This window comes from Manacus candei, unplaced genomic scaffold (assembly GCF_025592945.1).
Source record: "Manacus candei isolate 608988 ecotype Guabito, Panama unplaced genomic scaffold, ASM2559294v1 h1tg000067l, whole genome shotgun sequence".
In the NCBI taxonomy this organism is placed as follows: domain Eukaryota; kingdom Metazoa; phylum Chordata; class Aves; order Passeriformes; family Pipridae; genus Manacus; species Manacus candei.
The window spans coordinates 2,868,920-2,881,390 of record NW_026138115.1 but is presented as its reverse complement, the minus strand read 5'-3'; the positions used below and the strand labels follow the sequence as shown (position 1 = coordinate 2,881,390).

The 12,471-nt window shown below is 39.3% G+C and overlaps 1 protein-coding gene across 5 annotated transcripts in view; it reads right to left on the bottom strand.

The window, feature by feature from the left end:
• The window catches only part of BTBD7 (BTB domain containing 7), a 56,136-nt gene that overhangs the window by 21,912 nt on the left and 21,753 nt on the right, over positions 1–12,471 (bottom strand). For all 5 annotated transcript variants that reach the window (XM_051806591.1, XM_051806594.1, XM_051806592.1 and 2 more), the window contains one exon: positions 8,172–9,251. In XM_051806591.1, coding sequence (XP_051662551.1) covers positions 8,172–9,251 — 1,080 coding nt within the window. The remainder of the gene's footprint in view (positions 1–8,171; positions 9,252–12,471) is intronic.

Here is a 12,471-nt window from a genome sequence, read left to right as displayed (position 1 = left end):
TATGACCATTAGTATCTGTCAGAGATTCAACTCGGACTCTAAAAAAATGAAACATAACTACCTTATTTCAAACAAATTAGGCTATTCCATGCACTCTTTTTGCTGGATACCAATAGGCCCTGCCTATAAACAAGTTCTTTCTTCCACAATTCTCTCTCAAATACAGTTTCACAGCCCTTCCAGAAAGAAACGGCTTGAGTCCATGTTTAACATTCTAGCTAGTAGTTTGGGATCAAGACAGTTGACAGACCTACTAAAGACAAATTAAGTGCCTTCAACAATCAACAAAAGTGGCATTAAACAAAGTTTTTGCTACAAAATTTTCAGCTTGATTTAATTCATTCTGTGGTGAAGAGTTTCCCCCTAAACTTGTACAAACCAGTGGAGCCAAGGAAGAAAAAGCAGTAAGAATTCATCTTAATACTGAACTGGAATCTAGAAGCTGTTCAATGTTTTTTTTTAAGTTTGTGACATTAGAAGAGATCATTCTAGCAATCAGGAACCACACTTTTTGAATTTGCTGGCACATAGAGAATGGTTCAGACTCGTGGCCTGTAGCCAGTCTGAACTGCAACATGGTTAGAAGATCCAGAGATGCTCATCTCATACATCCAAAAGTGCCCTTGCTGCTCTTCTCACAGGAAGAGAAAGGACAAAAGAAAGACAACATTTGTCCAGATGTCTCACAGACCCAAAGCCGCAAATGTGCCCTGTACTTGCCAAGGACTCCTTAAAGGGCAGCCCATGTTCACAGGCTTGCGAGCAGTCATAGAAACCTAAGCCCCTTGTACAAGGGGTATTAAAATAGACTGTCATCTTCTTACACTCCATAACTCCTGCTCTTCTGTCATGTTGGTGCTTGGGTGGCCACTCACTAAGCTAGTTGACTAATTCCAATCAATCCTGTTTCCAGCAACATCAGATCCCAAACAGCACAAACTCTACAGCCAGGACAGAGAACAGAAACAAGGAAACTACTGCAGGAGGAAGGGCAGCAGTACCAAACAACCTGTGGCAGATTCAAGTGACCTTATACACTTGAGAGATATGGCAACTGGAATTTAGGTTCTCCACAGCAGTACAAAACCAGCACAAGCAAGTCATAAGACTTACACAGTACAAACAGGAACTACACCTTTTTAACTTGTTATCACATAAGCAGCAACTTCAAGAACATCTACTTTCCTCTAACTGTATTGTGAACAAGGGATCTTGTTCAACTTCCACCTTCTGGTTCCAGGCACTTTCCCAGTCTGTTGATATTTATTGCCTCCTGGCAGCACTGGATTCTCTGTCTTCAAAGAATGCCACAAATTCCTAGCTTCTCCAAGTTCTAGTGCTTTTCTTTTCTATCTCCTCCTGAAATGATGTTTCAAACATAGCCTTGAAGCAGATTAAGTTAATTGATAACTGATGCCAAGACTGTAATTTGCAGGTGTGCTATTTCCCACATTTTAGAATGCACATGTTCTGGTTACGTGAAGGTGTAAAACTATAACAACGTTTTGCAGAAAAGAGAACAAGACCTAAATAGCCCTGGAGATAAAGGGCTCAATGGGCCACAGTGGCTAAACACTGCTGAAGTCTATGGCCAAGTTTGGTATGTTTTTTGAGCTATTTTTAATCCCTCTGCTGATTTTTCCAAGCACAAAAATTTAAAACATTCATGTACTCCCATACTTGAAAGTCTGAGTTCAAAGTACATCTATTATGGCATTATTAATGTGTATAGTATTGTGTTTTGCTTTATTCAAATACTGATGACTTCACAGCACTTCTGATTAACTGTTAAAGCAAAAATACAATATGGTCTGAAGGTTAGCTCAGGCAGCATTTTGTGTTATGCTAACCACTCTTCCTCAGTGAAAACTCTTGTGTTGAATCCAATACAACACAATATTCAGCTCTTTGAAACAATAAATTAGGGAGCAGATGAGTTTCTCTAGGTACGCTGGTGATAAAATGAAGATGAGGAAAAATGTGAGCCCTCTTCAGCAGGGAACAGAGGACCTGGTTACCTGGAATATGGAGAAAGCAGAGGTACTCAACAACTTTTTTACCTCAGTCTTCACTGGCAAGTGCTCCAACCACACCACCCAGGTCACAGAAGGCAAAAGCAGGGACTGGGAGAACAAAGAACTGCCCACTGCAGGAGATGAGGTTCAAGACCATCTAAGGAACCTGAGGATGCACATGTTCATGGGATGAAATGCATCTGCAGATCCTGAGGAAACTGGTGGATGAGGTGGTTAAGATACTATCTGTCATAACTGAGAAGTTACTGCGGTCTAGTGAAATTCCCACTGACTTGAAAAGGGGAAACATTCCAAGGTCCTGCATGTGGGTTGGGGCAGTCCCAAGCACAAATACCAGCTGGGTAGAGAATGGATTGAGAGCAGCCACGAGGAAAAGCATTTGGGGGTACTGGTGGATGAGAAGCTTTACATAATCTGGTCATGTGCGTTCAGAGCCCAGAAAGCCAACTGTGCCCTGAGCTGCATCAAAAGGAGCGTGGCCAGCAGGGCAAGGATTCTTCCCCCTACTCTATTCTTGAGACCAACCTGGAAGGCTGTGTCCAGCTCTGGTGTTCTCCAGCATGAGGAGGACATGAACCTGTTGGAGCAGGTCCAGAGGAGGGCCATGAAGATGATCAGAGGGCTGAAGCATCTCTCCTGTGAAGACTATGATGGCTGAGACAGTTGGGGTTGCTGAGGTGGTGAACAGAAGGCTCTGGGGAGACCTTAGAGCACCTTCCAGTACCTAAAGGGGCTCAAGAAAGCTGGAGAGAGAATATTTACAAGGGCATGTAGGGATAAGGACAATGGGGAATGGCTTTAAACAGAGAGGGAAGATTTAGATTAGTATTAGGAAAGAAATGTTTTACTTTGAGGGTAGGGATGCTCACAGAAGCTGTGGATGCCTCATCCTTGGCAATGTTCAAGGCCAGGTTGGATGGGGCTTTGAGCAACCTGGTCTAGTGGATGGTGTCTCTGCCCATGGCAGGGGGGTTGGAACAAGATGACCTTTAAGGTCCCTTCCAATCCAAACTATTCTTTGATTCTATAATTTATATTAATATATACTTAATCATGCCCAATTTATTTCAAAGTTATAAGTGCCAGACTAGTTCCTTTGAGCATTCCTACTGCACTGATATAACTGACACACTTGCACAATATATTTATGTGTATTTAATACTGCTACTATGGGATTCCTGGCATTTCAGTACTTCAGTCCTCCCGAGATCAAGAGTACTTTTGATGTCAGGCAATATCTGCCTCTAGATCAAAGGCTGCACTACTGAATATGGCTTTAAAATAAAGTTTCTAAGTTCTTATACTTGTGAAGAGTAAACTCCACACCTAAAAATAAAAGCAAAGCAAAAAGTCTGAAATAGTTATTTTTTGTCAATTTTTATTTAGAAAACTTTTTAGAATCAGCAGGTAGAAAAGATTCCCAGCAAAACTATTTCATAAGGCCCCAGTATCCAAATGCCTGTAACAGAAAAACATACTGTACCACCACCTCAGTGAGACTATTTATGACAGTGGGCAACAGGGCCAAGAAGCAGTAGAGGATTCAGGTATTTCATACAGTTATCTAATAAAATTAAGATACTGAAGTCAAATGTCCCTGCAAAAGCAGTGGATATGACAGTGCAGTAAGACTGGAAGTGGGGATTATTTTAACAACATGTGATGAACAGAACAGGGAACTGATCTGGTTTTAATAATTTTTTTGCTACAGAAGAGGACCAGTCAATGTGTTAAAATGATTGCACCAGAACAGCTGACAGAGAGCATTGAGGTAGCGTGAAGTCACAAAAGCTGCAGCAGAGTGCAGAAACAGGCAGGCAGAGAATAGTAAGGGATGTGCTCGGACCTCCTGGAGAGGGCTCTAATCCTCACTGCCTCTGTGAAAGAAGTGAAGAGCTTCACTTTTTAACAGTTAACAAACACCCAGCACCCCTAACAGCAGTCTCACTCCCATTACGAATAAATAGGTTTCAGTATGATCAGCTCTATTGACAAGATATGCTTGCTGATTAGTTCACTTACTCAAATTAGTTCAAAGAACCATTTCAGTTTCTCCTGGAAAATAAGTGACAAACCTCAGTTGAAAGAAATTAAGATGAAGACAGAGCAAATTCTAAATAAAGCTGCCCTGCTTTACTTGGACAGTAGAGTCATACTATATGCCCATACCATATGACTTCATCATAGGGAAACTATCTATTAAATTACAATAGTCAGAAAAGAGTATTACTGTGTTAGCAATGGGAAAATTTCCATGGAAATAGTCAAAGCTGAATCATCTGCTGAAACTGAAGAAAAATTACAACATCTGGATACTTAGAAAGGTCCCTGAAGATAAATCAAACTAAAATCTGTTGAAAATAAAAACAGTTTATCAGAAGCCTTAAAATACATCAACTTCACTTGACACTCAGTTACAAACACCCAGGCAAAACTGCGTAAAATGAGCAAAACAAATTGGAGAGAGTATCCAGACTTTAACATAAATGAGCCCAAAATATTTTCTAGGAAACCAGGGAGACAAGCCTTAGCAAGTTTGCAATTGGCTAGCATGAGTGAACTGAAACAAAAAACTTGAGCCAGGGGGTGTGGAAATCTAGAGAAGAAACTTAAGACAGAGCTACTGCGACAGCCAGCTGAGGGGATCAGTCAGCACTTGGGCAAGACTGGACACCTGCTGCACCACAGAATGGAAAAACACAGTCAGAGGTCCAGGCTGAGAGACTTCACGAGAACTGCCTGCTCAGTGGTCTCCAACACCAACACAATGCTGTCTCTTGCAACATCCCTCTGCTCAATATCTAGAAGTCAGATGTTTGAGTGACAGCTTCCAGCACAGAAGTCTGCTAGCTATGAAATCAGGGAAAGGGAGGGACATTACTGAAATGAAGACCTCATGTTAAGTACTATAATTAGTGAGGACAAGGTGCTACAATCAAGAGCAGAAACAAGAATGGTGGTCACTACTAAAGCACATACTTCATTAAGTGATCTCATTCAAGTGCAGGCATATAGTTTTTCCTGATCAAATAACCTTCCTTTAATTTTGATTATAAGATTATACCAGAACAATTCTTCAATGTCTGCACAGGACCAATGACCTAAATATGAACTCTGCAAATTAAGTATGAAACTATTAGATTCTGACTTCACTGGCACATAGAGATCTTCTACAGAGTGCTTGCTACTTTCTCCTGTAGCTAGGGAATGCAGCACAAATTTTGTAAAACCCTAATTAGTTCAAATTAATGTCTAGAATTTCAGGGTCTGAAGGGCTGCAAAATTTACATTTGCTAATATTTGATAATATAATAGATTTCAACATTTGCTTAATTTTACTGCATTTCTCCCCTACGTATAACAACTTCCCCATCCCTCAATCTCACTACTTCTGTGGTCAGAAAGAGGCTTACCAGGGAAAGAAGAAAACCTTTGTAGGTCACTACGTCCCTCTGCCTCCTCCCAATGACCATCTCCAAAATCCTACAGCTCTGGTTCATCCAGAGGGCCCCCAAGACTGAGTCTGCTCTCCTGCAGTCGCTGGTTCCAGTCACCCAAGCATGCTGTCAAGGTACTGCAAGCCCAGAGCAGCTCCTCCTGTTGCCCTTCTTTTCACTCTCCTAGAAGGAGTGCTGCGGGAAAACCTCCAGGGAAAAGTTAAGATCTTGTTACGACTGACTCATACAATATACATTCCAGAGCAGCACCATTCTGTAGTGCATTGCTGGAAAGAGTGCCAGTTTAGGAGACGTTGATCCAAGCATGCTCAACTTAAAGTGAGCAGAAATAATGAAATTCAGCATCAAATGAAACATCACCTCTGTTTTTTCAGCATTTACTAACACACACGCACAAAAAAAGCGCCATTTTTCTATCTATAAGTTTACCTAAGTTTCTCTTCAAAGTTCTCTGCCATTGCTTATCTGCTTTGATATAACTGACACTGCTTCATCAGAGCACCTCCAGATCACAGTTTAGGTTTCCAATCTGAGGGAAAGAATTGCACCCTATTCAGTTATGAAACTGCATAATTATTCAGTGTCTTACTGAGGGTTTAGTTCACAGTTAAATTCCCTCATTACAATTGCCTGAGCATGTTAAATCCTTTTAGCACTTGTGTATGTGCATGCACCAAAACTGAGAACCTTTATACTCCTATCACCTTTTTAATTTCAATCCATTTTCATTTCTTGCTTTCAGCTGGCCTACTGAGTTGCTCTCAAGTACTATTAACTTGTGAATACTGCATAGAAATGAACTTAGTACTGTAGTTCAACTACCATGACACTTCTCGCCCCTTCTGCATTCCATTCAACATTAAGTTTCTAGGCGTACTCAGAGGGAAACAACAACAAAAATAAGAAAGATGCAGACAGACCAGAAAGGGTCCAAAGGAGTGCCACAAATATGATCCCAGTGCTGAAGAACCCAGCCTGTGAGGAAGAACCGAAGAAGTTAAGTCTTTTCTCCCTGGAGAAGAGAAGGTTCAAGGGGAGCCAACCCTCATCACAGTATTCCAGTACCGCTAGGTACTGTAGGGCAGCTATAAGGAGGACAGAGGTTGTCTCTTCACAAGGAGCCACATGAAGGGAACAAGAGGCAACAGGTCCAAGTTGCACTGGGAGACATTTCAATACAAGATGTTTTTGCCATGAGAACAATCATTCACTGGAACAACCTCCCCCAGGGACACAGCATAGTCCCCATCACTGGAGGTTTTCAAGATGTGATTGGACAGAATGCTACATTATCTCACCTAAGCTCCCTTTCCCACATAGCTTGGAACAGATGATCTTTTGAGGTCCCTTCAAACCTAGACTGCTCTAGGATTCAACGATTCTAAGCCTAAGAACAGCTCAATCACATCCTGTAGCAGGTTACCTCAGAAAAGGAGTCTCATTTGATTTCTGCCAGTTTTATTGCAGTACAGTTATTTCAACTTTCAGCAACTCAGAAACTAATCTGAAAATTAGTTTCTAATGCCAAGCTCTACATAAGCTACAGCAGTTTTATTAGTTTCCCATATCTTTACCACTCTCAGTTTCATGTAACTATTAGGAGAACCCATTACAAATATAATCTCTTTTTGCAGTGCTTATACCTGCTCTTTCGTGTCCACTCCTTAAGAAGTTTCCTGTTTTACTGAAATCTCCTGAACAGTTTATAAGGTTTCAATCTTGTCAAATTCAATTTGACAGCTAAAAGTTACAGATGTACAGATCTACTGTAAAAAGTCACTTTTGTTAAAAAAAAATAACCAAGTTTAAACAAATCACGTTGCTGATGTATCAGTGCGTTCCATTCTCCCCTTCTCAGCTCAAAAGTAAAATTCTCATTCCCCACCAGCAGGGCCCGAAACGATTCCCATAGCCCATTATGTATAATATGGCCACTAAATAGTTCAAACACCAACTGACCAAATTGAAGGTAAAGCTCCTGCAACCACAAGAGGTGCCATTAGTTCACCAACTGGTGCTCTGACACTTCAGAGATTGCAATAACCCTGGTCAGCCTTTATGTGTAGGAAGTTGCATGTGATAAAGATTGTAGTGATCATCAAGAATAACTGAAGTACTAAAACTTTCTAAACTTTATGTCTGAAAATGCTGACTGCCCTGCCTTCAGTTCTGTACACAGAGAAGCAGATATTAAAGACCTAAAATTAGTGCAATTAAGCTGTTTAAATTTACCCCAACAGCAAGACTGAAAGGTTGTTGCGCCCCCTTTGACATAAGCTACAGAAATAATCATTCAAGTTTACAGCCTTTTTAACACATTGAGACACTTCCTAACAAGTCCAAATACTTACTCCTCTCATATCCTCTCCCTATAGTTTACACCCAATAGATGGATTACAGAATTAGATAAGGATCAGAAATACCAAGACCAGTTATACATATCTGATATAGATAGCATGCTTCAGCAACGCACCATATAACTAAAAGCTCTTACATGGCATTTCTTCTATCCCTAGAAAACAGATGCATTACTGACAACTTACAGATAGAAAACACATTCCTTTTCTAAAGGAACTCGCAGTCACTGATAGCTGACAATAAACATACTTACACTGCAAAATAGCTAAAATTGTTCTAGTAAGGTCATATGTTCTACAGCAAGGACAGTATTACATACCTTGTGCAAGCATGTTAAACTCCAAGAACAGTGCTATGTGATAAAGCTCCATAGCTTCTTCAGCCCTAGTCATGTTTAGTTTTCCTGCTACAAGAGCCTGAACTTCGCTTAAACTGCCCACTGAAGGACTCGAGTGCAAAACTGAAAGGTCCACCACATCTGTATACATACAGTTCAAAATGACCTTAGCATATTTTTTTGGTATGATAGATTCATCCAATATAATTCTAGTTGGAGTTCGTAGAGTTCGGTCTGTGATTTCTTCGCCAGTTCGTATCCTCCTCTGCAGCAAGTGACGAAAAAACGGAGATCGTGATGAAATAATAGCTTTATGAGCTCTGAGCTCTTCATCTAGACAGTTCTGACTTCCACCAAAAGTTTCAACTAAGTCAGAATTGGATGAAAAGCTAAGAACCACATCGTAGTAGCACATATAATCAAACAGTGCGCGCATGTCAACATCTAAGGAATTCGGTGTTCCAAATTCTTCACTAAGCTGAACAAGAATATCGACATTTTGGAATCTTGAATCCTCCATTCCAAACTCTCCCGTATAAAGGTAGTGTAACAAAGCAGAAAACATAGGCATATCTATGCCAGCTGTGTTAATATCCATTATTATTTCTGCCCCATACTCCGGTGAGGAAGAAAGCAGCGTTTTAAAAAATGGACACCTTGCCGCCAATATCGCACGATGCACAGGAAAACAGGTTTCTTGAAATATTAAGTCTACATCAGTACAATACTTGTACTGATAAAGTTCAGCCATGTCTTTTTGTAGCGTCCTGGCTTCTGGTCTTGCCAAATTAGCTTGTAGATAAAGTTCCTTTAAGGCTGATGTTCCTTCGTATTCTTCTACTAATGCATTAACATCTCTGACATCCCAGCCCGAGAGGAGCTCGCGCATCTGCTTGGCGTGATCAGCAGACCGGCTCGATTTCCGACGCTTAATGAATTTCTTTTTGAGGGTGGCAAGGCCAGAGGTTTTCTTTTTCTTGTCTTGAGGCTTCTCATGGCCATGGTCAAGGCTATATAGCTTCGATTCACAGCCATAACCTTGATGAGAGTAGGATGATGTCCCTGAAAGTAAAAAGGAAAATGGAACACATTCATTCTTTAAATTTAAAAGGAAGGTCCATAACACCTAAATACCCAGTGTCTCTGAAAGTTACACAGTTCTTCCTCCTCTGCACATCAGCTAATTTGACAAGTTGAAAACCTGACTGAAGCATTTTCTGGTCATTAAGAACAAAACCGCTTTTTTTCCCCCATCTACAAAGTTTATAGTTTGCTGGGTTTTGGGGTCGGATGTGGTTTTTTTGTTTGGTTAGGTCATACTGTGGTCATAACACTAAAAGTGTCTTGTATTAACTTTTTAAACACTAGTATGATCTCAGTGAAATAGTAGCAAGGCCCTAGCAAAGTGTTTTTCAAATTCTGTTCTAGCATTAAGTGTCATTTCAACAAAAGCATACCTGGCATCAGACAGTTATAGTCATAAGAAAAAAAAAAAAGAACACAGTACCAAAACATTCAGGGAAACTGAGGAAAATTAATTACTTTCAGTGCAAATTTAACAAGAAAGTAAAAATCCTGTCATATGATAATCAAGTAATACTGAAGTCAAACACATAAAATGGGCTCCTTTCCACAGAACTACAGGTGCTAATTTGTGCATAGACACCATCAAAAAGAATATGGAGAAGGGAAGTTTTATTGTATTAAGATTTCCTATAATTATTTTTCTCCTCAAAAATCATTTATAGGGAAGTTATGTTATGAACCAAACATATAATGAAACAAAAACCAAAAATGGATTCCCCTCAAGATAATGTGTTACATACCTGACCTGTTCTGCTAAAGGAGCCTTTGCTGACTGTCAGTTTGAGCCTAGCTGCATATACACTAAAACTGACAGCAATTTAGTAAGAAAAAAAAAAAAAAAAAGTCAGAATCTGCAGTTCAGCAAGTAATGGAAAACCAAAGTAACGTTTTAGTAAAAAAAGTAGTTAAAAAACATAGTTTCAATGTGAGAGTCATACTTCTTTTTAAGGGTTATTTTCTAATTTAAGTTTATTTACAGGAACTTTACATTTTAAGCTAGATGGTGAAGAACCTCAGATATGACAACAAAAGAAAAAAGTACACAAACCAAACTCCTACTTTTGGACCAAAGAAGAAACAAGAAGAAAACATTTGCAAATGGTACACAGCTCAATAACAGGTTCATCTGAAATAGTATTTGTCCATTTTCTGTCAGGAATAGTTAACATGTTTCCATTAGTACATTTGTGTAGCTTCTCTACTTGTTGCCTTTTTTTATCATTTTTAAGCTCAAAGCACATCCAGAGTGTTTGGGGCCTTTTACAACTTGTTCTATCATGGCACTCTCCCAGTTCCACTTATTTCAGATAGATTTGCTGTGATAATGTTTTGCAATGCTATTTTGACAGTGATGTTGTGGGCCAGCCTGTCAAAACACAGTGCTTTTAGTTACCACATTATTTCAAATAACTATTTCCTGAACTTTGAAAGACACAGGAATAATTTAAAGTTGTATTTGAGAGCATGACAACTGTAGCAATCTTAAGATTTCTGTAAATTGTGTTATTGTTTAAGCCTCAATAACTGTAAGAAAACTCACACAGTGGCTTTTATGCTGAGCTAATTAAAACTCCCACAAACCATGCAACACAGTGGTTTTATGATTCATCTATTAGTGAAAACTCTGGGAAGGAACTTTGCTTTATTTGAGGAAAGACATCTAAGCTACATTAAAATTTGCTTAATCATGCAACATGTTATTAATCATATTGAAATTTCAAGATATGAAAAAATATCCATTTAAATGAAAAGAACAGCAGTAACTCAAGACAACTTCAACAAGGAGATTGTGCTGCAAAATCCACCATAAAAATTCCTTCCACATGCTATACTAAATATGAAAATGAAAAAGTAGAGATTCAGCCTCCTGCTGATAGAGACTAAGTCTAGAATTTCTACTTCATTTAAAGAGTTTCGATTACATATCACAATAAAAGTTTAACTACACTTTGGTCACCCTATAATGACAGATTCTGCTGCAAAAAACCATGGCAGCTCATTTCTATTATTTTGCATTCTAACAGCAAATTTGAGTATGCAGAACATTCTCTTACATTCTACTAAAGAAAAACTAGGACACCACAAGTTTCAATTTCTTTCTTCCCTGAAGGCTGCTCTGAGGTATTACTTGCACATGAATCACCACAAAATACTAAAACGCCATTCAAACCTCTGTGAACTCTGAGCTACTTACAAGACTTGGCTCTGGAAGTACTGCAAACAGTGCTATTAACCCTTACAATACATAAAACACTGCTACAACAGCACCACCACGTAACTGCTTTGTCAGAAGTAGAAATAGATGCACCAGCATGGCCTCTCTGGGTTCACAACAGCTCGTGGCTCCATATCCCTCAAAGAAAGAGTCCGAAGAGAACCTTTCTGACCTGCCTATATTCCTTCATAAGGCAGCAGCATTAGAAGTAGGAAAAAAAATTATTCCCCACTTCTACACTAAAAGGCACCAATCTATTAAATATTGTTCAAAAGTAATAGCTACTTCATGCCCTTAGACCATGCCTAGCTTTGGACAGATAAATATTTACAGAAACAGAAGACTACGCAGAGAAACTACATGGGCACTTGACAATGAAAAATGAGATCTTTTTAGCCCTTTGCATGCCCACACATTTGAAAATCTAATTACAGAGCTCTATTTAAAAACAAACATCTTGAACAGATGTACTACCCTAGAAAATGGTGTGAAATCTTCCTCCTGTAGACAAAACAGCAATGGGATGACTAGCTAAGCTTTCACTAGAACAAAAGTATTGCTTTACAGTAAGTGCACTACACCATTTTTACTGATTTATCTGCTCTTCATAAACTGTAAGCAAGTTCAGCATGAAGTCAACTAACAATAAGAGCTCATACTATGAAACTACTGTGCTTTGCCAGATCAGTTCTTAGCTTTTAGTGTTCATCCTACACTTACAACGTAACATGGTGCAGTGCTTTAACGGTAAAGCAGCATGTCTAAAACAAACCCACAGGCCTAAATCCAGTTTCCAGGAATAAGAAAACTAAATTATGCAGCTATTATAACTCTATTCCCCAGTTCTACTTCAGCAGTAAACAGATCTAATGCCTTCCACATAAGAAACCCCCCAAAATGTAAAAAAAACACCAAAACACAAAATCCCCAAACCTACAGAAGCTGATATAACATTAAGACAAGTGATGGAAACCTCAGCTA